This window comes from Callospermophilus lateralis, chromosome 3, assembly GCF_048772815.1.
Source record: "Callospermophilus lateralis isolate mCalLat2 chromosome 3, mCalLat2.hap1, whole genome shotgun sequence".
Lineage (NCBI taxonomy): Eukaryota > Metazoa > Chordata > Mammalia > Rodentia > Sciuridae > Callospermophilus > Callospermophilus lateralis.
Window position 1 is genome coordinate 198,081,303 of NC_135307.1, and position 25,970 is coordinate 198,107,272.

The 25,970-nt window shown below is 49.7% G+C and overlaps 2 protein-coding genes across 9 annotated transcripts; both read left to right on the forward strand.

The window, feature by feature from the left end:
* The first annotated feature begins 327 nt into the window (after window positions 1-327).
* On the forward strand, window positions 328-1,728 carry Abhd16b (abhydrolase domain containing 16B). Its single transcript, XM_076852141.1, has one exon. It carries the CDS (start codon window positions 328-330, stop codon window positions 1,726-1,728), a length of 1,401 nt encoding a protein of 466 aa, XP_076708256.1.
* A 1,993-nt stretch (window positions 1,729-3,721) lies between these two features.
* On the forward strand, window positions 3,722-24,676 carry Tpd52l2 (TPD52 like 2). 8 transcript variants are annotated; one of them, XM_076852142.2, is made up of 8 exons: window positions 3,722-3,880; window positions 7,111-7,256; window positions 10,426-10,574; window positions 11,372-11,431; window positions 16,582-16,683; window positions 21,568-21,609; window positions 22,526-22,574; window positions 23,058-24,676. In XM_076852142.2, the coding sequence occupies exons 1-8, from the start codon at window positions 3,856-3,858 to the stop codon at window positions 23,151-23,153; spliced, it is 669 nt and encodes a 222-aa protein (XP_076708257.1). In that variant the 5' UTR covers window positions 3,722-3,855; the 3' UTR covers window positions 23,154-24,676. The 8 variants fall into 8 exon arrangements, with proteins under 8 accessions (XP_076708257.1, XP_076708260.1, XP_076708258.1 ...); XM_076852145.2 differs by having other exon boundaries at window positions 7,180-7,256; XM_076852143.2 differs by lacking the exon at window positions 21,568-21,609.
* Window positions 24,677-25,970: the final 1,294 nt, after the last annotated feature.

The following is a 25,970-nucleotide window of genomic DNA, read 5'->3' on the forward strand; positions in this document are numbered from 1 at the left end:
GGCTGCGAGATCTCGAGGTGTCAGCTTCAGGGCGGGGCAAAACTTGAGGTTCACACATCGGAACCTTTGTGTGCCCGTCACTCTAGTATCACCTCTTCCCTCAGCAACAGTGACTCACAAAGCTGGTCTGTGCCGGGTGGATGCAGCCTCCCCATGGTCCTGGAAGGTCTAGGTCACAAAGGCCATTAGGGTCTATCCAGAGGAGGTATGTCCAAGGCTGCCACGCGAGGCGCTTGCCCCCGCAGCCGCCCGCTGGGCCGGGCCTGGGCCCCCCTCTGATACTTAGCCCAGTGACTGGGCCTCGGATAGCACAGAGCCTTGGCACCAATGTGTGTCATCTGCTTCGTGAAGGCGCTGGTACACGTGTTCAAGATCTATCTGACTGCGAACTATACCTACAACTTCCGCAACTGGCCAGTGGACTTTCGCTGGGATGACGTGCACGGCGCAGGCAGTGGTCACCGCGCACTCACGTGTGCTGCAGCAGCAGCGGGTGTTTGGCTACTGCGTGACGCGGCACTGGGCGGGGATGTGCAGGGGCGCCCTCCGCATGGGGCTCGAAGCCAGACACAGTGCCTCCTACAGCAGATCCGGGAGCTGCCAGGGCAGCTCGCCAGTTACGCGCTGGCTCACTCACTAGGCCGCTGGCTCGTGTATCCAGGCTCCATGTTCCTGATGACACGCGCACTGCTGCCGCTACTACAGCAGGGCCAAGAGCGCCTAGTGGAGCGCTACCATGGCCGGCGCGCCAAGCTGGTTGCCTGTGATGGCAATGAGATAGACACCATGTTCATGGATCGCCGCCAGCAACCTGGTAGCCAGGGCCATGGCCTTCGTCTGGTCATCTGCTGCGAAGGCAACGCGGGCTTTTATGAGATGGGCTGCCTGTCAGCGCCACTCGAGGCCGGCTACTCTGTGTTGGGGTGGAACCACCCTGGCTTTGGCGGCAGCACAGGCGCACCCTTCCCGCAGCATGATGCCAACGCCATGGATGTGGTGGTGAAATACGCACTGCACCGCTTGCACTTCCAGCCCAAACATGTGGTGGTCTATGGCTGGTCTATCGGTGGCTTCACAGCTACCTGGGCCACCATGACTTACCCAGAGCTGGGTGCACTGGTGTTGGATGCCACCTTTGATGATCTTGTGCCACTTGCCCTGAAAGTCATGCCCCACAGCTGGAAGGGACTGGTGGTACGAACAGTGCGGGAGCACTTCAACCTCAATGTTGCAGACCAGCTGTGCTGCTACCCTGGCCCAGTGCTGCTGCTCCGGCGAACGCAGGATGATGTGGTCAGCACCTCAAGCCACCTGCCCACCCTGCCACCCAGCGACGTGGAGGGCAACCGTGGTAATGAGCTGCTTTTGCGCCTGCTGCAGCACCGATACCCAGCTGTGATGGCACGTGAGGGCCGGGCTGTTGTGACCCGCTGGCTGCGAGCCAGCAGCCTGGCACAGGAGGCGGCTTTCTATGCTCGCTACCGTGTAGATGATGAGTGGTGTCTGGCAACGCTGCGCTCTTACCGTGATTGCTGCCAGGAGGAGCTGGAGGACCAGGACTGGGGGCCACATGGGCCTACTTTCCCCTGGCTTGTGGGCCAAGGTCTCAGCCCACGGCGTCGCCGGCAGCTGGCACTATTTCTGGCACGCAAGCACCTCAAGAATGTGGAAGCGACTCACTGCAGCCCACTGGATCCCGAGGACTTCCAGTTGCCCTGGGAACTGTAACCCATGGCCCCCAAGGCTGATGCATTTGGGTACCTGTACACCTTTCAGGCCTTAGGACCGTTCCCCTTCTACACTCCCAACCAGAGAAAAGGTGGTCCTGCAGGGAGTCCTGACCTGGAGTCTGGGGAGGTTGGGTAGTATGTGTGGATCATGCTTAACATTCCCTGGGGTGTTCAGACCTTCCCTCTGTTTTTCTATACCTCCCTCTTTCCTCTCTCTTCCAAAACAATTTTGGACACATGTCTCAGTTCCCAAAAGGAATGCAACGGTGAATCTGCCCCGATTTATGGCAATGCTGTGTAATGGGTGCCTGTCATTGCAAAAGACTGTCAGGAACAGGCTCTGGGGCCACAGGGAGGCACCCTTAACCTGGCCTTGGTTTTGGGGATGGTTCCTGAGAAGAGGATGTCCACTCAGTGATTAAGTGTACAAGTTGTCCCTAGCTGTGAAAGGACATTGGCATTGCAGGGCCACAATGTCTCAGCAGGTAGACATTTTTAGATGCTTTGCAGGGCTGCTTTCCCACCTCCACATTCTGTGGGAGACAGCTCATGGAGACTGCAGACTTGGAGTAATTTGGCACAGGATGGCACAGGGCCTAGAGATAGCTGCACCGACTACTCATTGCTGGGCCTACTCTTGGGCCAGGCTTGGACTTTGTTCATGGCTCAGGGATGCAACACAGAATGTGAGAAGGCTTCTGCTCACTACTACGTCTAATGTAGTGGCTTCCTCAAGCAGGGAGTGTTGGCTGTCCCTGTCATCCCCAGCCTCTTGTGGACAGAGGCTGGCCAGGTTGGATTGAATAAGGTGGCAAGTGGGATGATGTATTATTGGGCACCCCTCAACAAGATATTATCATATGGTAAGTACCCTGGATGTTATGAGTACTAGAACAACACCTGTGGGAGGAGGGGAGCCAGGTGAAAGTAGAAACAGCTAGGTGAAAGTAGGCTTCCAGGTCTGGTGTGTGTGTGTGTGTGTGTGTGTGTGTGTGTACCAGTACCTGTAGTGGCCTGGCTGGAAGTGGGGAGTACAGTCAGTCAGGGCAATCATAGATCTGACAGGGTGTGAATACCATTTACTTCCAAGAGTGAGCAAGGGCCAAAGAAAGAACATGGTGGGACTTGTTTTAGCAGTTGGTGCCTGATGGGCAAGCCTCTCTCCTTTGAAGTCAGGCAAGATCTTATTTCAAAATCTCTGGAATCCTGGTAGCCCCTCAGCTAGCTGAATGACCTTGGGCAAGTTACCTTGGCTTTGGTCTCTTCATTTGTAAAGCCGCGAGGGTGCTAGTACTGGTTCACAGGTTGTTGTGAGAAGTGAGAAAACTGTGGGGTGCACACACAGGGTTAGCCCGCAGGCGCGAGCGAGGAGGTCCCCGCAGTGTCCACGTCTGTGTGAACTCTGCTGGCGGAGACGCGCTACATCAGGCAGGGGTCTAGGAATTGAACCAGGGGGCGGGCAGCGGCGCCTACAGGGCACAGTACGAATTATGGTCTTTTTCTGCGCAACCCTAAACAATTGTGCTCACAAAGAGGACAATCTGAAAAAAGAAAACTAGGACAAAAAAGACTTGCGGGGGTTGGGTGGAGAGGCCGACTCCCCCCAGTCAAGGGTTGGGCCTTGGTAGGATCTCATGGGTCAGACCCGCCCAAGTGCGCGGCCAAGGCCCCTGGGGGCAGCTGCACACACGCCCCGAAGGTTCCGCGGGTTCAGCGCCTCGCGTCGTACGCCAAGTTAGACGGTCCTCCGGCTTCCCACCTCTCCCGGGCTCCTGTTCTGACAGCCGTTCTACCTGTGCGTCTCGCTGGTGGAATCAACCTGGGAGGGACGCCTCCAGCCTCCACTTCCGGCTTTGCCTGCAGCTTTGGCCTATCAGAACCACACGGGGTAAAGGGAGACGGGACCAAAGACTGCTCTCATTGGACGCCGCCTGTAAGGCCGGGACGAAGGCGCAGTACGCGCATAAGCGGAAGTGGGTCGGCGCGTCGATGATTACGTGCTGCCGCGGCGGGCGGATCGTTCCGCTGGCTCTCGAGCGCTTGGTGGGCGACTCCCGGTGCCGCGCCTAGGTACCAGTAGCGCTGGTGACCCAAGCCCGGACGCCAGCTGCGGCCCGGCTGGCGCATGAACATGGACTCCGCCGGCCAAGGTACTCGGGCCCGGGCCGCCCCGCATCCCGCCCCTTTCGGGGCCCGCTTCTCGGCGGCTCGGGCCCCTCCGCCTCCTCCGCCCCCTCAACCTCTGCCCTACAGCCCCGCGGCGCCGCAGTACCCGCGGGCCCCTGACTTCCACGCTCGCGACGGTCGCAGTGTGCATCTTCGGCTTCTCCCCAGCGGCTCTCCGGACCTCGCTGGGACTGGCGTCCCCAGCCTCTCAATTGGGTTTCCCTCACTCCGGGCGGCTTCCGCAGCATCATTCACCCCCTGCCCTTGTTGGCTGTACCCGCCTCCATCCCTGCGCAGGGCGTCGGGGATACCCATGTAGCCCTGGACCCGGGCCGAGTGTCGTGGGCGGCTCCTGGCGGCCAGTGGAGGTGAACCAGCGTTGAGCGCCGCGCCCCTTGGGTGGCAACGCTGCTCCTGGCTCTCATGGGGTTGCCTCTTGGGAAGAGTCTGGAGTGAGTCAGGGGCACACCCCGCACACCCGGCCTGTTTCCAGAACAGACGCCCAGACAGTATGAGGTGGCTACTGAGGGGTGTGGATTGGGCCCAGGAAATTAAGATCTTTTGTGTGTGTGTGTGTGTGTGTGTGTGTTGGTACTGGGGATTGAACCCAGGGACGGATTACCACTGAGCCACATTCCCCAGTCCTTTGTATTTTTTAAAAAAATATTTATTTTTTAGTTGTAGTTGGACACAACACCTTTATTTTATTTATTTTTTATGTGGTGCTGAGGATCGAACCCAGGGTCTCGCACGTGCGAAGCCGGCGGTGTACCGCTGAGCCACAACCCCAGCCCCTCCTTTGTATTTTTTGAGACAGGGTGTCACTAAGTTGCTTAGGGACTCGCTAATTGTCCAGGCTGGTTTTCAACCTAAGATCCTCCTGCCCTAGCCTCGAGAGTCACTAGAATTACAGTTGTGTGCCCTGGCCCAGGAAATTAAAATCTAGAGAAGATGGTACAAATATGTCTTCCACTTTGGGGCTCTAGAAATGGGATGCTGAATACTGCGTAGATATAACTACTTTGACAAGTTCAGGAAGCTTTTTTTTTTTTTTTTTTTTTTTACTGTTTGGCTTGTATCAGCATATTAATTAATCATTGGAATTCCTGAGTTCTGATACATTTTGGAACTTTTCCTGCTTTTAGTGGCTATATACAAAATAGTTGAGTGTAGAATTTCCAGCTCTGATAAATTAAGATGACTTTTTAATGTTTTACTTGCATCTTTAGTTGAGGTGAGTATCACAGCTTTTATTAGATTCTGATCATGGGAATACAGAAAACACTTGAGCATTTATGATGTGCCAGACAGCCACCATAAACCTGTTTCTCAAGTGATTTATTTATTTATTTATTATTACAGAGTGACCTTTTGAGATTGGTCCTTGCGTTACCCTCATTTTGTAGATGAGTATAGTTATTGAGAGTTGAGACTCACCTACCCTCTGTGGTTGAAGGCTTTAGCTCACTAATTTTTGTCTATGGAAGCACCTCCACACTTATTTTCTGTTAGTACCATTGGTAAGATATTTTCCTGATTTTAATCCCTTCTGTAAATTAGTGATGAGTTCAGTATCTTGGTTTCTATCTGGGGGTGATTTCTATAGGACCAAGTTTTAGCTTTATAGGGGAAACTGTCAAATGCTTCATTTCTTAAAATATGGGAGAAAACTTGTAGTGATTTTAAGGTTCTTACTGAACTTGAGTCTCAATACAGTGAATGATGAAATAAAATAATGTAGGTTGATTTCAGTTAAAAATTAGAATAATTGATAGAAGAAATAGTTCTTTTATTTCATAAGCACTTGTTGAGTGCCAGAAAAATGTGCAGCTTCAGCAGTGTGGGACATGTGAAGAAAACAAGATGCAGCCAGTGACTTTTACTTTTTGGTACTGGGGATTGAACTCAGGGACACTCAACCACTAAGCCACATTCCCAGCCCTATATTTTGAATTTTATTTTTCTTTTAATGACTACTTCTGAAAATTATTTTTAGTTGTACATGGACACAATACCTTTATTTTATTTATTTATTTTAATGTGGTGCTGAATCTAACCCAGTGCCTCACACTTGTAGGCAAGTACTCTTCCACTGAGCCACAACCCCTGCATCCTCCACCCCCAGCCCTGTTTATATTTTATTTTGTAACGGGGTGTCACTAAGTTGTTGAGGCTGGCTTTGAATTCGCAGTCCTCTTGCCTTGGCCTCCTGAGCTGCTGGGATTACAGGCATGCTCCATGTTGTCCAGCAGCTAACTACTTTAAATATAGCATCATTGGTTTTAGTGCATTCAGTTTATTTTTAGTAGACTCTTTAGAATTTGTATAGTTGACAAACTTTACTTTGATTAAAGATACTTTTCCTTCTTTCCAATCTTTATGCCTTTATTTTAATTGGAATACAACATACTATTGTAAGCCTTTTGTTCATAGAAAATGCTGGTTAAGAGGGAAGATATTTTCAGTGTTGATTGTATAAAAAGGTACTAAACAATAAGTCATATATTTGTAGTTGGAGAGAACTGAAGTAATGTTTTTCCTTATGTTGAGTCTTCTGGGCCTTTAGTGCAGACAAGAAGATACACTTAATGTGAAGGAAAAATAGTGACTGCAGGAATTAGAACATGATCCAGTGTGGCAAGGCATGGGGAGGCAGTACGCCCCCTTCCCACCTCTGCATGTGTTAATGTCTGGCTGTGGGATGGGGTTCAAGAATGACATCAAAGGTGTTTTTTGTTTTGCTGGTTTCTTGCAGTAGCTGGATAACTAGCACGTGTTCCTTGTAATTTTAGCATGTCCCTGGCAGACCATTTGAGTGCCAGGTGTTGCTTGTGTGTTTATGGCCATGTTAAACTCCTTTGCTCTAAAATGTGAAGTCTGTTAGATTCAGCCACTTTCTTTATAGCCAGGGTTTTCTGCCTTGGAAGATAATATTCTTACAGGGAAACCAGGGTTTGGCTGCCTTGCCCAGTATTTCGCGTGCTCCAGCAGCACTGGGGGTATTAGGTTTGCCTCTCAGGTGGCTTGAGAAGTACCTGCCTTCCATCTGATGCCCAGGCTGTCTTTACAGGTCTTTCACAGAGGAGGCATTGCTAGTCTCTTTCCCTCTACCTGTCACCTGTCCCATCACTCCTGCTTCCTTTCTGGTGGAGAACTCCACCCTGTTTACTTCCCAGTTACTTGACACTTTCTGACCCCATTTTTGTCGTGGCAGATATCAACCTGAATTCTCCTAACAAAGGTCTGCTGTCTGACTTCATGACCGATGTCCCTGTCGACCCAGGTGTGACTGCCCGGACTCCTGCTGTTGAGGGTTTGACGGAGGCTGAGGAGGAGGAGCTGAGGGCCGAGCTTGCCAAGGTACTGTGATTTGGCAATCTGTCCTGGGGTGTTCATGAGTCCAGGCCATCTTGGATTAATTAGGAGCCAGAGCACTGCCTATAGTCTGAAGGAATTGCCCTGGGGGATTACCCACCTACTGTGTTCCCACCTATTACATGTTTATCTCCTTATGTGCCCAACTCTGAAGTAGACTCAGAACCACTGGCGGTAGAAATAGACCCTAAGGGCCTGGCACTTAGGTTTTTAGGGGAGCATCTACTCAGGTTTGACCTCTCTGAGCATGCTGTCTGCTGGGATTTTCTCCCTTGGAGTTAACACTTGACCGCGTTTTTTCCCTTTTTTTTTTTTTCTTTTTTATAGGGGAGTTACTGGGGATTTACCACTGTGCCACAGCCCCTCTTATTTTTTATTTTGAGACAAGCTCTCATAATTTGCCTACGCTGGTCTGGAACTTTTCTTTTTTGTACGAGGAATTAAACCTAAGGGTGTTTAACGACATCACATCTCTAGCCCTTTTTTATTTTGAGAAAAGGTCTCACTAAGTTGCTGAGGCTGGCATTGAACTTGCCATCCTTCTTTTGCCTCCCGAGTAGTGGAATTATATGCGTGGTCACTGTACCTGGCTTTGACAGTTGTTTTTAAGACCCTAGGAATACATATGCCTTAATTTTGTTTTGATGGTACTTTATTGTTTTGAAGGTAAGAGTCCCTTAAGAATAAAATAGGAATTAAGAACAAAGGTCTCCTGCTTCCTTCCTGGTGGAGACCTCCACCCAGTTTACTTCCCAGTTACTTGACACTTTCTGACCCCATTTTTGTCGTGGCAGATATCAACCTGAATTCTCCTAACAAAGGTCTGCTGTCTGACTTATATATATATATATATGTATATATGTGTATTTTTAAACGTTTATTTATTTTTAGTTGTAGTTTCACACAATTCCTCTATTTGTATGTGGTGCTGAGGATTGAACCCAGGGCCTCACACATGCTAGGTGAGTGCTTTACCACTGAGCCACAACCCCAGCCCCTGAGATATATTTTTTAAGACAACTCCCAAGAGTTTGATTTCAATCCATGATGCCAAGTTTAATGTTAAATATCTAACCTTGGTGCCCATCTGGACTGAATTGGGGCTCTGCAGGCTCCACGCTTTGCCGTGGGCTTCCATCATGCTTCAGAGCCCTCCTAGTCGGCTTCTGCTCTTTGTGTAGGCCTCTCTCTGTCTTCAGAGGGCAGCTCTGTCCTGAGTGTTCTTGGACCAGGCTTGAGTCTAAGCAGAACGAGTTGAGCCGTTGGACCTTGGTCTTTGGACCAACTTTGAGACCAGGAGGACATCATGGAGCTATCTTTGGATTGAAAGGAGAATGAGGGAAAAATAGCATGGGCTTTAAAGAGATTTTGCTTTTATTTCAGAGTGTGTCAGTTTAGAAACTGAAGCCACAGCGTGTTTTTCAGAGTTGAATTGCAAGATGAAGAGGTTTTGTGTCATTTAAAAGTTTCAAGGACTGGGGTCATAGAGCAGTGGTAGAGAGCTTGCCTAGCATGTGTGCGCACTGGGTTCGATCCTCAGCACCACATAAAAAGAATAAAGGTATTGTGTCCATCTGCAACAACAACAACAACAAAAGAATAAAGCCTTTCAAAAAAAAAAGTTTTAATTTGCATGCTCCCCAAGACAATTAGACTACATGCTCTTGCACCCTGTTTCAGTCATTGCATTTGAATTTTTTTTTTTTAAACTTGGAATTGAACCCAGGGGTGCTTAACCACTGAGCCACATCCCCAGCCCTTTTTATTTTTTATTTTGAGACAGGGTCTTGCTGAGTTGCTTAGGGTCTTGTTAAATTGTTGAGGCTGGCTTTGAACTTGCAGTCCTCCTGCCTCAGCCTCCCAAACCAGTGGGATTATAGGCATGTGCAACTATGCCTGGCTTGAATTGTTTTCTAAAAAATAAACCTAGTAGTAAGTGGGCCCTAAGCTGGCTTTTTTTTTTTTTTTTTAGTTGTAAATGGACATAATACCTTTATTTCGTTTATTTATTTAATGTGCTGAGGATCAAATCCAGTACCTCACACATGGTAGGCAAGTGCTCTACTACTGAGCTACAACCCTAGCCCTGTTACAAAATTTGTTTTTAGTTGTAGATGAACAAAGTACCTTTATTTTACTTGTTTATTTTTATGTGATGCTTGTGTGATACTGAGGATTGAATCCAATGCTTTATGCATGCTAGTCAAGCGCTCTACCACTGAGCTACAATCCCAGCCCTGCCCCCGCTTTTTAGGAAAGGGATTTTTTTTTTTTTTTTTTTGGATAGGTTCTTACTGTGTTGCCCAGGCTGGTCCTGAACTCTTGGGTCAAGTGATCTGCCTGCTTTAGCCTCCCAAGCAGCAGGGGCGACAGGAGTGCCCCACCATACCTGGCTGAAAGGGAGTTTTTTATAACAAGTACTTAACATAGAAACTGGCTTCAAAGGATGCTCACTTCAGAATTCTTTCATTTTTGAATTTAAGACATGAGAAAATTCAAGTCCTTATTATCAGGAATCTTTGTGTTACTCGACTCAAAACTGCCTTAAGCACAAAAGAGAATTTACTTTTTGGCTTGTGTTACTGGCTTTTTTTTTTTTTTTTTTTTTGGTACCATGATTGAACCCAGGGCACTTTAGAGACAGGGTCTGGGATTACAGGAGTGTATCATGGTGCCTGGCTTGTGTAACTGGCTTTTGCCAGGGTCTGGAGCTGGCCTCGGAAATACTCGTCTTGTCATAGGAATGTTTTTCTGTCACCTGGGTCTCTGCCCTTCAATCTTTCCGCTCTGCTTCCTTCTCAGTGCATAGGGGATTCCCCCATAGATGTTGCTGTGTCCAAGCTGAGACCCAGAGCTCAGTGGGAGAAGCTGCTTCTCTCTCATGCATATGCCCATTTCCTGGGAAGAGCTCTGACAGGCCTCACCTAATCACCCTGAGATACCTCTCACTGCTTTGATGACAGCCTCACCAGAAATGGGGAACTTGGTCAGATTAAAAAAATGCTGCTGTAGATGCTAGTCCTAAAAATGGGTTGTATTTTTGTAAGCAGAAAATTGTTACATAATTCTGAGAAACGTTATTGCAGCATGGATGAGGGTGTTGGTCACTTCCTGAAGTGATAATGGCCCATCATGTCAACTATGTGCTTTGCAGGTGGAAGAAGAAATTGTCACTCTACGCCAGGTCCTGGCAGCCAAGGAGAGGCACTGTGGAGAGCTGAAGAGGAGGTTGGGCCTCTCTACCTTGGGGGGGCTGAAGCAGAACCTGTCCAGGAGCTGGCACGATGTGCAGGTCTCTAACGCGTAGGTACCATGCCTGCGGGGCATGCCCTGCTGGGTTGGAGAGAGTGGCTCTGCCTTGTAGGTGGAGAGTATGAGTACTTGGAGACCAGATACTTTCAGCCACAGGGATTGAGCAAGTCTGCTTGGGAACAGCTAGACAGGCTTTGAGTCAGGGATCATACCTGTATTTACTTAGAGTATACATGTTCCAAAAGGTAGATGTACACGCTAGTTGCCCAAGCAGAAGTTGGCAAGAGGAAGGTGTTTCAGAGTCCATATTAGAGAGAGCACCTATTAGGTCCTCAACAAGAGTGAGTTTTCTAGGTCTGCTGATATGAACATGTGTCCTCTGCTGTCTTCTGTCATGGCCCTGGCCCCGTGGCTCCTCAACACAGCATGTCTTTGGAGATGAAATGTTTCTGAAAGCTGTGTCTCACAGGACAGGACAAGTTTTATTTCCAAAACCTCGGTTGTGGAAGCCCAACACTCCTGCCTTGGGATATTATAGGTTTTGAGTCCCAAAGGGTGGCTGTCAGAGCATTCTGGGGCTCAGAGCTATGCTCTCCCAGCTCCCCAGAGCAGTACTGCCTCTGGAAGCCTTCTTTCAACAAAAGATCAAGCCCATCTTGGTGTGGTAGAAAATGAGTAGTCAGCTCCGCTCTGCCAATGCCTTAGCTGGCCTTGGCTTGTTCTGGGGCAGGTTGGAGGGCAGGTGCTCCTGCCAGCTAGTCCTTCTGTCTTCAGAAGAAGTTTCATCAGCAGTTCAAAGCCCGAGGTTAAATCATCCCAAATAATCACCACAGACTTTCTGTTTTTAGCTATGTGAGAACTTCTGAGAAACTTGGAGAGTGGAATGAGAAAGTGACCCAGTCTGATCTGTGAGTGCCTGTGCCATCAAGCCCTTTCCTATATTCCCCTCCTTCTGACTCCCTGGGGTGGGGAAGTTGTGCACATTTGGCACCAACTGCATTTTAGCATATGCTGGCTATTGTCTCCTCTCAAGTACAAATAAAACTATCCTTTGAGCTCCCTTTGGAAGGGCATAGCAGCTGAAAGAAATTCACTCAGCCACCAGATCACATTAAAGCTTCTAAGCCTTAGATGTGGGGCCTGAGCTGGGCAGGTGCTCTTGGCTTTTAGCAAGGACCATCTGCTGTGCTTTTGCTGGTGGTGGATTCTAGTTTGTTGTCCTCTTTCCCCCACAGACTAAACTCCAGCTGTTGGGGTCTTAGAGCTTCATTTGTACTAAGGGGCTCTTGGGTGGGTGGGAGGTTAAGCTGTGCTTGTGGGATCACAAAGAAGTCCTGTGATCTGAGAGGTGCTGCTCTGTCAGTCACACAGCATGTCAGTGGAAGGTGAATTACACATGAATAGCTTTGTGTGTCTTATCAGAGCTATAGTTCAGTTACTTCTGCTGTTTTGATTGTTAAATGACATGCTAATATTTAGCATGAATTATCTGTGCTCCAGTCTGATTGTAATGTCTTTGAATTGGGTAGGGGATATTCAGATACCTCTCTCTCTCCCTCTCTCTCTAGCTCTCTTTTGCTCTCTCTCTTGCTCTCTCAATATTTTTAGTTGTAGATGGACATAATACCTTTATTTTGCTTATTTAGGCTTTTTTTTTTTTTTTTTTTAAATATGGTGCAAGGGGGGCTGGGGATGTGGCTCAAGTGGTAGCGCGCTCGCCTGGCATGCGTGCGGCCCGGGTTCGATTCTCAGCACCACGTACAAACAAAGATGTTGTGTCCGCCGATAACTAAAAAATAAATATTAAAAAATTCTCTCTCTCTCTCTCTCTCTCTCTCCTCTCTCACTTAAAAAAAAAAATATGGTGCAAGGGATTGAACCCAGTGCCTTATGCATGCTAGGCAAGTACTCTACCACTGAGCCACAACCCCAGCCTTTAGACATCTCTTTTGTGGATTTTTTTTTTTTTTTGTAGTTGGAATTGAACCAATGGGGCACTTAACCATTGAGCCATTCCCAGCCGTGTGTGTGTGTGTGTGTGTGTGTGTGTGTGTGTGTGTATGTATGTGGTGGTGGGGTGCTGGGGATCGAACCCAGGGCTTTGGGCATGTGAGGTGAGCACTCTACCAACTGAGGTATATCCCCAGCCCACATCCCCAGCCTTTTTTGCTATGTATATTTTTTAAATTTTGAAATAAGATCTTGCTAAATTGTTGAGGTTGGCTTTGAACTTGCAGTCCTTCTGCCTCCACCTCCCAAGTTGCTGCAATTACAGGCTTGTGCCACCATGCCTGGCTCAGACGTCTTTTTATGTGGGACTTTTCCGTCACTTGTTTGGGAAGATGTGCTCTCATGATTGCTGTAAAATGCAGGCACAAGGTCCTTCCACATTTGGACTGGGAGGAAATGTTGCTACTGAGGTCTCAAAGGTTCTTAGGGACCAGTTTGGCTTGCTGTGCCTGTGGACCTTTGCTGTCTGATGTCACATGAGAGCCAGGCTCTAGGAAGCTCTGGCTGTTTGTGTGCTTTGGTTCAACAGCCAGATATTTGCCCAAGGTGTCCAGGAGCATCTGTGGGCTGTTGTTAGTGCTGCACTAGTCAGTGACTTTGAGAATGTCCCTGGGGAGGAGACAATCTGTCATCTGTGGGTCAGAGTATGCAGACAGGTTCACAAGGCAGACTCAACCCAAAAGTAGTCTTGAGAAACTTGTCCTATTGTGTGTGTCCAGCCACCTGATAAAGAGCTACTGGGAAATTATCTCACATAGTTTCTCAAAGAAAGCCAGGCATGGTGGCTCACACCAGTAATCCCACCTACTCAGGAGGTTGAGTCAAGAGGATTGCAAGTTCCAGGTCAGCCTGGGCAACTTTATGAAAAAAGGAGCTGGTGAAAAAAAGAGCACTTACTTAACATGTGTGAGGCCCTGGGTTCTGTCCTCAGAACTACAGAAATTAAGAAAGCTTTAGTACATATAGACTTTTGACCCTCTGAGACAAATCCATGACTCAGGTGAAATACCCCTTTCCAAGAGCTTACCCTGGGAGAACCTATTCCCTTGGTGGGGGAGTTGTCATAGTGATGCTTCTGGAACCTGGAACCAGGGGTCTTTCTGTACTGACAGTCTAGGATAGAGCATCTCGGGGTGGGGGCTGATGATATTGGTGTCCTGTGTCTGCCTGGTGGGCATCTATCCTGATCATGCTGCAAGAGATGGGTTGTTGACAGCATTCAGCTTCCCGGAGCTTTGCAGGAGAAGGTGATAGGAATGAGCTTGATGGCTTTCCTGACTCACATGTATATATTAGGTTCTTTTCAGCCAGCAGCACCCTGGAGGAGTAGAGTGGGAATGTGGCTGAGCATGTGGTGTGTCTGTACCTCTGGGTTTAGCCCTCAGGAAGCTGTGCCATGCTCACATAGCTTATGCTGCTGCCAGCAGCACAATTCATTGGTTATGAAACCGTCACTTTGTTAGGTTCCTTTTGTAGGTGGATCTTGCTGAAAACCTGATGCTAAGAGCAGACCACACTCTTGGTTACTATTTGGTCCACTTTAAGTTCTTTGGGCTACAGGTGACCGAAAGCAGACAGAATGCTAAAAAGTATTGGCCAAAGGGGGAGCTGGGAGGACTCTCCTGCCAGAGAAGCCCCAGACTCATCCTTGGTGACCAACAACAAGGTAGTCCAGGTATGAGTCTCATTGGACAAGTTGCTGTGGTCAGAGAGGTGGTTTCCTCTAGTTGGCCTGAGTGGGACTGGGGCAGCCTCAAAAGGGAAACTCAGGAGAAAGGAAGGGAAAAGGACATCCACCAGATCTCCATATTGGCCAGTGGACACACCCTGGGCTCTACTCTCTAAAGGTTTAAATAACTCACAGAGAGGAGCTGATTGGAGCAGCACAGCTCCTGAACAAGCTTTCTAGCTCTGCTCTTCAACCTCCTGATCTCAGCCTCCATCTTGTTAGGTGGTGATGGTAGCCAACTTCTAGGGAGTGTCGGAGGCCACTGATGGGCCCAAGGCACTAGAACCTATGAAAGAGGTGGAGTCCCTGCCCTCCTCAGCAGGAGTATAGAGATCAGAGTTGCAGTGTTGGAGCCTGCGGATGGGGTGGGGGCTAATGATATTGGTGTCCTGCAAAGACCTGTGCAAGCAGCTGCATCCTGGCCCTGAGGCTCCTACTTCTACAGGGGACTTCTTGTGTCCCCTGTCTCACACCCAGAAGTGCTGAGGCTAGAGAGCCCGTCTTGGTGTGAGCTTGGCTCGTGGCACTGCGGAACCAGTGGCTCCTCATGAGGTGTTGCTCACCAGTTCGCTGCCATGCCTCTGGACCCTCTGTGCCCTTTGCAGCCCTGGATGCAGGTGCTCATTTTCTGTCCATCCTCAGTTTCTGCAGCTTCACCCTTTGACCACAAATAGAGATTCTGTGAGGATTTTTTGTTTTCTGGTGCTGGGAATCAAACCCAGAGCTTCAAGCCTGCTAGGCAAGTGCTGTGCCACTGAGTCACACCCATAGCTCCAGGGTTTTTCTTTAAATCCTCTACTTTAGACTCTTCACTCCATAGACCACAGAATGTTGACATGGATTTGTGTGTTTGGTTTTTTCAGGGAAAAGTGAGGGGAATGTTTTCTGAATTTGTATGTTGCCAGTCCTTGGTTACCTTGTTCTTAGTGTTTGATGAGAACACCCTAGTTTCAGCTTCACTCTGTGGCTTATAAGAGTCTTGCTTCCCTTGCTTTGGCAGGAGAGGGTTCAGGTGGCTAGGCCTTGAGTGTGTTCTAGCAGGGGGTACCAGCTCAGTCCAGGAGGCCGTAGTGCTGGTCCTTGGGGCTGCATGCATAGCATGCTGCCAGACCTGCCCCTGCCCTGGGTTGTGGTCTCCTGGCCTGCTGGGTGACAGTTATTGGGAGGGCAAAGGAGGACAATTGATGCCTTCATAGCAGTCTACTGGGAGTGGGAAGGATGGGGGAGGAAAAGCTCAGAAGGTCATTGCTAGTGCCTCCTGCAGCCTGATGATACTGATAGAGACAGAAGCTTGTGCCTTCCTGCAAGGCTGGTCTCAGTCATTGCTCCCTCAGGCTTAGCCGTGTTTCCCAGAGGAAGCTCCTCACATAGGCCCAGTGATACTATCAGCCTTGAGAGCCCCACCCTACCCTTTACTCAGCCTCTTTTCCTAGCTGCCACACTGAGCTGTGGTCCCTAAGGCTCTGGTTGAGTCTGGCGGCAGATTCTGTCATGTTACAAGCTGCATGTCTCTTGTGGTTGCTGCTGGACCACAGCCAGCAGCCTCAGGTGTTGGCTTTCACAGTGGGCCTATGTCCCTGCCATCCCTGCAGCCTCTGCATCCTGACTGCCCACCCTGTACCCTTCCTGCTGATGCCGATGCCAGCAGGTCTCAATGGGATGTGCCCTCCTGTGGGTGGATGCTGGAAGGGGCTAAAGGGGATTGGAGAGGAGGTCTTTGCTTTGGACTCCTTTGTCTGGAGGTCACCCCACAGGTGCCAGTCTGCACTGTGGGTGATGCCCCACCCCCCATACCTTCAATGGGTGCAGTGAGGTTTCATTTTCTCCCCTCAGAAGACTGTCTCATGAGGAAGGGGAAGCCTTGGGCCTGCATTTGCCTGTTTGGGCAGAGAGCTAGGGACTTTCTTGGTTTTTGTTCTAGCACTGCTCACCCAGGTGTATAGCCAGATCCAGGGCTTCTGGAACCTGTTTTCTCTGCAGCAGGCAGGTGTCATTTTCAAGCAGTCAGAAGTGCCATGAGAAGACAGCAGAGTGGGCTAAGTATCAGGTGCATTGTAGGGGAAGTTGGATTGTAAGGTGAAGTCTTCCCACAAGGTGGGGGTTGCAGCTCTGAGTGTTGGAAGTGAGACTTCAGTGAGGGAGGAAGCTGGGTGCTGCCCTCCACAGCACCTCAGCACTGCTTGCCACTGCCACACTCCTCCCCACCTTTCCCTCGGGTATTTTCCTGTTGCTATTCTCCGGGGCTACAGGGAGGATTTCCTTGGTGATGGGTTGTGACTGTCCTTGCTGTTTGGTCTAACTGGTGTGTCTTTTTCCTAGCTACAAGAAGACCCAGGAAACCCTCTCACAGGCAGGACAGAAGACATCTGCTGCCCTGTCTACCATGGGCTCTGCCATCAGTAGGAAGCTTGGAGACATGAGGTGAGATCCTCAAGGTCTGGTCAAGGCAGTGGTGAGGAGTAGGAAGAGGCCCTGTGGGAAGCCAGGGCTTAGACCAGAGCCTGGGAGTGGCCATGCCAGCCTGGGCTGTTCTGCATGTGAACCTTTGGGGTGTTCCTGTGCCTCCTATTGTCTGCCTTTGACCATTTCTTTATTCTTTAAGAGAGGGATAGACATTAGTCCACTCCAGCTTCTGACACTTAGGACTGATGGGGAGGGTTTTCTCTCTGGAGCTGTGTTGAGAGGCAGTGATAGGGCCTAGGGCCAGGTTCAGGATGGGATTTCAGTCTGGGCAGACCACAAGCTGTTTCTGGTACTGACTTTCAGTCTGGTATTTGCTCAGGTGTCTGCCTGGGCCAGGGTGCAGAAAATGCAGTCAGGGATCAGAAGATCCCACATCTGAGTGTTGTCTCTCAGAGCCAGTAGGAACCTTGGGGCCATCAGAGGTACTTCAGCAAGCTGGAAAGAGTCTAGGAAATGAGGGGGTGAGCCAGACTATGTACATTTGCTTCGAGTTCCCTGTCCTGGGCTCCTCTGATACATGGCATGCTGTTGAGGACAAGGTCCTGCAACTTGATGTGCTGCCTCCTGGGTGTGCCTGTGCAAGCCTACTTTGTGGGGTGTGAGAGCTATGGGTCTCGTGCTCATAGCATCTTGGGCCTATCACTGGGGGCCACCTGCCTTGCCCGGTTAGCTGTGCTTAGGACCAGTCCCCTCACTTCTGAATTTCAGGGCCTGCCTCCCTGTAGCCCCAACAGCCCTCATTCTGTCAAAGATTTCTGGTCCTCCTCTTTCATTCTTTTATTTTTTGTAGTGCTGGGGATGGAACCCAGGGTGTTGAGCATGCCAAGCAGGCCTTGTCTCTGAGCTCACCCCAGCCCTGACAAAGGTGGCTTCTGGATGCCCATTCTCACACTCAAGAATCTAGTGGCGCAGTGAGGCTGAGGCAGGAGGATCATGAGTCCAAAGCCAGCCCAGCAATGGCGAGGCACTAACAACTCAGTGAGATCCTGTTTCTAAATAAAATAGGGCTGGGGATGTGGCTCAATGGTTGAGTGCCCCTGAGTTCAATCCTCAGTACAAAAAAAAAAGAATCTAGTGGCTGAGCATTCTGTGTATGCTGTTGGCCCCTTACCTCTTCCCTTTTGGGACTCAGACATGAGCAGTGAGCAGGGTCCCTGGGCTGGTGATGTAGGTGTGGCTCTGAATGCCTGGCCTCACTGCTCTGGCCTGTGTCTCTGCTTGGGCTGGCTCATTTCCTGCCTGCCTCCCAGCCTGGGAATTCCTAGCGGGGCCTCTTCTGCATAAATATTCTTCCCTGACTCTGAATTGGGAATGAGGAAGATATCTGCATACCTGAGGAATCACATTGCCAAGCAAAAGGCATGGCTTCTTCCCAGAAGCTGTGTTCATCTTTTGTTTGTTTGAGGTAATCTACTGCCTCAACTTTTTTTTTTTTTTTTTTTTTTTTAAGAGAATTTTAATATTTATTTTTTAGTTATCCGCGGGCACAACATCTTTGTATGTGGTGCTGAGGATCGAACCCGGGCCGCATGCATTCCAGGCGAGCGCGCTACCGCTTGAGCCACATCCCCAGCCCCATCTCAACTTTTAATTTTTAGAAGTTTCTAACCTTGGCAAAGTGTGGTGGCTCACACCTCTGATCCCAGCCACTTGTGAGGCTGAGGCAGGAGGATCGCAAATTAGGTGCCAACTTCAACGATGTGGTGAGAATGACTTGTTAACGATCGACTAATTTCATTTCAAAATGATTAATTCAAATTGTACTAAACCATGTATCAAAAAAGGATGTAGCTCAGTAGCAAAGCACCCCTAGGTTCAATCCCCAGTACCAAAAAAAAAAAGTCTAACTCAGTAGAAGCTGCACGAGTGCTGCTTAGTGTGTCTCCCCTTGAGCATGCACTTCCACACTGAGACTTTAACCATGGTCCCATGTAGTGGCTGGGGTCCCTGCATGCAGCTCTGCTCACCACAGCTGATCTAGACCCAGGAGGAGCTCTGAGCTGACAGTGAGGGAAGGTCTGCTGGACTCCCCTGTTGGGCTTCATGAGAACATACTGCTATTCCCTAGGATGCCTCCTTAGGCACCTGAGCTGCATGGTGGTAAGTTGGTGACAGTTAATGGTCACATAGTGCTGGTGGCTTGGCCTTGCTCCATGGAGGTAAGGCAGAGATGTCCCAATGCCACAGTGGAGAGCTGCTGCCTGTACCTTCCTAAAATGCCCATTTTGCCACAGAACCTTTGTAAGGAGCTAAGCGTCTACTGTGCTAAGCCTCATGTCTGCAAGAAGCATTCTTACTCTCTCTGGGCTGCTGGCTCATTCTCATCCTCCCTTCCTTTGTTCAGTGTGTCCTGGATGGAAACTTGATGGGAGAGTTGAGCCCTGGGTGCTTTTGGCAGTGGCTTCAAGCCAGTCAGCCCTGTCTTCTTCATATGGCCTGCCTTTCTGCGGAATCAAAAGATACCTCTCATTTCTCTGTTCCTCCTGTCCGATGTTTTCTTGTGCTCTTTCTGAGAATTGAAGTCTGCCATTGACCCCATGGTTTGTAACCTTCTGGTAGTGGGCAATGAGTAGGGTCCTTGTAGTGATGCAGGAACAGCTCTGAGTGCCTAGCTCACTACTGTAGCCTGTTGGGGCCAACTAAGACAAGCAGGGACCTTATTCTCTGTATTGATTATTTGTATTCAAGGTGCCTAATGGGTATTCTGTTTGCTATTGAGTCTTCCCTTGGGGGTACTTCTTTTGGAGTTTGTAGTGGTGTGAATTCAGACCTCTCATCACCATCGTCTCACTAAGTGACAGGGGCCATCAGTCTTCTTGTTTAGAGACTGAGACTGAGAGCTCAGAGCTTTCTGAGGATGATCCTTGGATCCAGGAGGCTGAGAGCACAAGGTTAGGGTGCATGGCCCTTGTAGGCCCTTCCTGAGCCTTGGTTCCAAGTCCTTTGAGTCAAGTGCCCATGTCCATGATGGCCCATCCTGGAGCAGCCCTGGCCTAAGAGACCTCTGGTGTGCCATAGGCCTGAGGTGATGAGGGGGAGGAAGGGGAATTGGATTTGGGTCAGAGAATGGTTTATGCCCGGCTCATTACTGGTTGGGGAAACTTGGGCAAGAGGAGCAGATTCTGTGTCCACTGTGGGTGGTGAACCTGTTCTTCTATGGGTTCCTCGTGTTGGGAATGTACTTTTTTTGGCTTTCAGCAGTTCAGAGTGGGAGGGTCTAGATATACCACAGAGGAGAAGCTGGCTGCATTGCCCCATGCCAGCAGCTAGCTGCCCTTGGACACGTTTCCTAGTTGGCCTCTGTAGTGACAAAGCCTGGAGCAAAAGTTCTTGGCCCACAGGTGTTCCTTGTTTCGTTTCAGTTTTGAAGAACACAGGCCACTGTGTGGATGTGGGGTGTTGGCTTAACCTGGCAGGCTCTTGGTACATTTCTTACCTTTGTGCTGCTTGTGGGGCACTTGTGTTCCAGGCATGTTTTTGTCCCTCTTTAACTTCCAAACAGGTATGGACACAAGAGCCTCTTGTACATGTAACCATGCCCCGGAGGCAGAGGCATGGGGTCATATGGTTGCTGGTGGTGCTCTCAAGAGCCTCTTGGGACCATGTGTCCTGCTGGCATGAGCACTGGAGGAGTGGTCGTGGAGTGCCCCTCTACACACTGTATCCAGCCTGGCCTCTGGGGCTGCTGCAGAGGGTCTCCAGTGACTCTGCCTCCTTTATCTAATGCTGCCTTCTTTTCTCCTACTGCCGCCTTTCAGGGCTCATCCGTTCTCACATTCCTTTAGGTAAGACTGGCTCTGAGCACCTTGGAAGGCTTCTTTGAGTCAGGGCAGGTGGACTCTGGAGGGCCCCTGGGAGGCTGTGCCGGGTGGAGCTGGGAGAGTGGGTATGATGGAAGCATCCTTTCAGTGTGGGTACTGGCCAGCAGCATGTCCCATCGAGGGACTCTTCCCCTGACCTCCCTGGCATCTCTGTTCCCTCTGAATGCTTCTGGATGTTCTTGTCTGCCTGCTCCTTGAGCACTGAGAAGGCTGACCCAGTCTTACAAAGCACTGCATCTCAGCATCTACACCTGAGTTCATTCCCGAAAAGAAGCACTTTTGTGTAGGAGGGTGATACCAGCTCTCTTGCTCTATCTCTGTCCTATCAAATGTAGGTCCTGTTCCTCAGATTGAGTTTTGTCTCACTTGTTACCTTGGAGCCCTATATACTCCTTCCTAGGACTACTCCCTTTGTTGACAAAGTGTGCCTTTTGGCCAACACCAAAACTCTACACTGTGATGCTCTTTTGTGGCTGGTGGAAAGTCTGGAGTCAAATCCAGAACAATCTGTGGCTTAAATATTTTTTCTTAACTTGGTTTGGATACTTTTCTCTTGTCAGAGATCATTTACTCTGCTGTGAAGCTATCTGAAGGCCAGGTGGACTAAAGGTTTTCCACAAGCTCCAAGCCTAGGGGCTGGGGATGTAGCTCAGTGGTACAGTGTTCACCTAACACATCTGAGGCCCTGGGGTTGACTCCCTAGCACAACAACAACAATAACAACAAAAAGTCCCTGGCTAGGTCCTGTTTTAATGCTGTCCTTTGGCAGCGCCATACTGCTGGCTGGACTTGGGCACCTCACATGGAGCAGGGAGAGAGGAGCCTTGAATTGTTTATCCTTCTGGGTGTTGTGTGGAAGGGGCTAGCAGCTTGGTCCAACTCTGCTGGGGATGGGGTCCAACCTCTCCTGCCCTGATAAGCTGGTTTCTGTGTGAGCCAGGCTGGCAAGTGCCTGCCAGTCTGGTTGGTGCGCTGTGCTAACTCTTGCTTCCTTCTCTGCTTCCACCATGCTTCCAAGCAGCAACTACTCCATCCGCCATTCGATAAGTATGCCAGTCATGAGGTAATGTGTGCCTTCTGTTGCTTCAGAGCCTCGGTGTCTCTGGGTGGGGGTTGGGGCAGCTCCCAACAGTTATACCTTGTACTTCCTGTATCCCCCAAATCTAGGATCCCCCTGTCAGTCAAGGGCTAGGGAAGACCCCTCTAGGCTACTGAGGAAGAACTAGTGGAAGTGAAGCTCTTATCCTGAGGCCACCAGAGGAGACCATTTGTCAAACTGGGCCCCTGTCCTGAACTTCCCACATCCTGGCCCTGTTGCCTGTGGAGTCAGGGAGAGGGTGGAGAGGCTACACATGGAAGTTGGCCCCTCTGCAATGGGCTTTTTCTGGAGGTCTCACAAGTCACAGCATGGGGACATCTGCAGCCCCATCTGCTGTTCCTCACCTGCTCAGTCAGGCCCTGCAACTCAGCAGAGCCCATCTTTATCAGGGAGACTGTTTTGGGGGATCTGGTTGTGTGAGCGCCAGTGGTACAGGCTGGCTTGCTTTCTTTTCTACTTCCTCACCCATCTGTAGTTACGGAACTGTCGTTGGTTTTCCTCCCATTTGTCTTCTCTGAGTTATAAGGGAGGGCTCCTGGACTTCCTATAAGCCCAGTGCAGAAGAGCCAAGGGTATCATTCAGAGCAGGGCAGGGATGTACCAGGCTCCCACCAATGACATAGTCAGGGGCTCTGTGATATCTGGGGCAGACCCTATGGTGGGGCATGGTTGCCCTCTGTTCTGACCTGGGGAACTCCTAGAATGATCCTGGCTGGACTCCTAGAGGGTGCCCTGCCTTTTGGAGTGTCAGTTTTGCTGTGAGAGCTCAGGATGCTGTCAGGGTTCCTTCTAGACAAGAACCCAGCCCTGAGGCCTTTCACATTGAGGAGGGCAGCACGCAGCTTCTTTTGACATCAGTACCTCTTCCCTTTCTCTAAAGGAACTCTGCCACCTTCAAGTCGTTTGAAGATCGAGTGGGAACCATAAAGGTAATTGTCCCTGGACTGTCCAGTTCTCTGGATGGGGTGTGACCTGTCACATTATTTGTTATTGTAGATTCAGTTATTATAGGAAGTCATGCTGACAAGTTCTTTATGCGTTTTATGTGGTTTCTTTCACTGATAACATCTTGGTGACAGCTCGTAGAACTGTGGTGCAGTGTCCATGCCCAATGGGATTGCCTTGTGCCATTTATAGCCCTGCTCACCTTCTCCTGCCCCTGTTTTGCCAACCCCTAATATGTTCTCTGTCTCTAATTTTGTCATTTCAGGAATATCATATAAATGGCACCACACAGCAGGTAGCCTTTTAGGATTGGGTCTTCACTCTGCATAAGGCCCTGGGGATTCACCCAGGCTGCTGCCTGCTAGCGACTCATTCCTTTTCATTGCTGGGCATTGTTCATGTGCATGGGCTTAGACTGACCTTGTGTGTGTGCTCTCTCAGGTTTTCTTTTCTTTTCTCTTCTGTAGTCCAAGGTTGTAGGTGGCAGAGAGAATGGCAATGCCAGCTTCCCTTCCCCGACAGGGGGTGGTGACCAGCCGCTGCCGGGACCTGCACCTTTCTAAGCCTGCAGCAGCATCACCTATAGCAAGCACACCCTCATCATCATGACCACAGCTGAGCAACGGGGCTACCAACCAGGGCAAGCCAGCAGCTGATTTTGAGGACATTGGTGCCCGTTCACACGCAGATATGGCTGCTGCCTTCGCATGATTAGAGAGCAGTCTTGTGCATAGATGTTTACACTGAAGTCAGTAGATCAGCAGATTGCTGTGCTGTCCTTGCCAGGGCCACAGGAGGTGGACAGCATGGAAGGTCCAGAGGGTGCTGAGCCAAAGCCCACATTCCCTTTGGGAGTTTTGTGAGCTCACTAGGATGGAGGGAAGAAACATACTGAGTATAAAACGAGTGGCATTTTCTGTTCTCCCTTTCTCCTCCCTGACTCACAGAAAGAAATAACCACCCAGGGCACTGCCTGGCCACATTTTATCTGGAAATGCTGAATGAGAGAACTGTCCATTTTCTGAGACCCCAGAAAGGAAACATTGTCAGCAGCTGCCTGATTGTTACACTAATGTCCTAGCTTTGACAGAAGCAGATTCACTATTTTTTAAATGCAATGAACTTTTCAAAAATTAAAATTTGTTAAAGCGGCTTTAGCCTCATCATTAAGAGAATGTTATTTCTTTGGACTCAAGCTGAAATTCAAGCCTTACATCACCTTATGCTTTGTTTATAATCTTTTTATATATAAAAAGAGGTTCATTAATGGTTCTGAGCACTGTGTAGAATTTTACATCTGGCCTATGTCACACACTGCCTGTATTGGTTAGTGTGTTTTATTCACTAATGCCCTCTCTCCTTGTGTGCAAAAACTTGCTTCTCTCAAAAACTGGCAGTTCCCATGGGCTCCCTACTCTGGCCCAAAGGACTGCTGGGCCTCTGGGGGGAGGCCAGGTGGAGAGAGAGCTTGTCTTCAGCACCCTTTGAATAAGGTGTGCCCCTGCACAGTGCTGCCTTGCCTGGGCCTGACCTGCCAGCATAGCACTGGCAGACAGCCCTGCCTGCCTGCCTGCCTGCCTGTTCACTGCACATAGGATGAGTGGGAAGCAGAACCAGCTCTGCATTTCAGGTTGGGGATGGAATTTTGGGATCACCTGAAACTCTCTCACCTTTTCTCAGGAGCTACAAAGATTTCTTTCCCATTTTTAAACTGCCACACCCTAGTAGCCTCTCACACTGGGGCCCTGCATGTCGGGAGGGGTGGTCTGGAGGGACAGCCATGTGCCTTAGTGGCTCTTGGCAGGGCATCAAGAGGTTGCCTGCTGTGTGCACATCTGTACATCCCTGGCGGGGGAGTGGGGGTACTCAGGTCTGTCTGGTAGAATCAGATGCCCTAGGGGCACTGTACCACACAACAGGATGCAGGAGCCAGAAAAGAGTATTGTTCTTTTTCCAGGGCTAAAAGCTGTCAATGGGTGTGGTGAGAAGGCAGGTTGTAGGAATGGAATGGTCACTGATGTATCTTGTTAAAATGAACGATGGTCAATTTGTTTAATAAAGCATTCCTTTGGGGGAAAAAAATCCACATTTGCTTGTTTGGTGTGTCATTCAAGATAATGGCAAAAGTGTGGTGAACGGACAGGGGAGTCCTTGCTGTTATACACCATACCCTTGGAAGAGGCAGGCAAGGGACGGTTAGTACAAACTACAAAACCTCTGCTCTGTGAAGGTAAAGGGTGCTGGTCAGCGCTTCTGAGGAAGCCAAGTGGAAGTTGAGGCTGTGGAGTGGGCTTTCCAGGGACTTCGCAGGCAGGCAGCATTCGCTCCACTGGCGGGCCTCCTTCCCCCTGCAAGCATCATCTCCATCATAGTTGAGCTGTGCAGTATGGAGCCAAGGCCTGTGAGGCTGGGTCTCAAGCAGCTGAGTAGTGGAGATGGCCTCAGAAAGAACAGTACAGAGGATGTTTATTCAGACACAACGGCCCCTTGGAGCTGTGATCTTGTTCTATAAGTAGGGACCATTTGAAATGATAGTAACTGAAAGCCCCTCAAGTGCTGAACGAACAAGGCAAATTTGGAGTTGGAGACTGAGGTCAGAAGAGCTGAGACCACACTGGTGGGATGAGAACAGAGCCTTTACATGGGCAGGTCTGGATTGCAGAGCAGTAATCGGGTCTGGCCTGGACTCACTCAACGCTTGATTCATTATTAACCTCCAAAAGGCTGAACACAGCTTCACTCTGAAATTGGTTCCAGGTCCATTTTACTGTCTCCTTCAATTCTGGCCCACAGTCTTTAATTCTGAGTCGGCAGATGTTCCTATCAACGTGGCCTTTCCATCTCTTGGTTTTCTAGGCCTTTTTGCTGCCTGCTTGATGTTATGCAGTTTAATGACTGCTAGACCTCCTGAGCAGCCTCTGTGCTGTCACGCCACTCTGGGATGAGCGTGGCAATTCAAGATCAGCAAGACAGCATGAGGTGTAGGATGAAAGCAGGGGGAGGCGGTTAGAAGTGGGAGATAGGTTGTTGGAGAATTTTAGATAGTGTGACTTGGGAAGACTCGGATGTCCCTTTTTTTTTTTTTTTTTTTTTTGTGGTGGTGGTGCTGGGGCTTGAACTTGGGTGGTCTGTCACTGACCTACATTCCCAGCCCTTTTTATTTTTCTGAGTCTCAGTAGCCCACGTTGGCCTCGAACTTGCGATCGCCCTTCCGCGGTCCCCTTGAGTCACAGGTATGCGAAGTTCACCGCACCCAGCCTGCTTCATGCTTTTAAAAAAATGGCTGCTGAATGGAACGTGGTCCACCGAAAAGAGTCGAAGGGAGACGGCAGGAGCCCTGGTGCACGGGTCATTTACGTGGCTTATAGAATGAAAAGTGG

Coding starts and splice junctions, on each gene's coding strand:
- Abhd16b (XM_076852141.1), top strand. CDS start 328: ATGTGTGTCATCTGCTTCGTGAAGGCGCTGGTACACGTGTTCAAGATC.
- Tpd52l2 (XM_076852142.2), top strand. CDS start 3,856: ATGAACATGGACTCCGCCGGCCAAG. Junction 10,575..11,371: donor GATGTGCAGGTCTCTAACGC/GTAGGTACCATG, acceptor TTCTGTTTTTAG/CTATGTGAGAACTTCTGAGA. Junction 21,610..22,525: donor ATAAGTATGCCAGTCATGAG/GTAATGTGTGCC, acceptor CTTTCTCTAAAG/GAACTCTGCCACCTTCAAGT.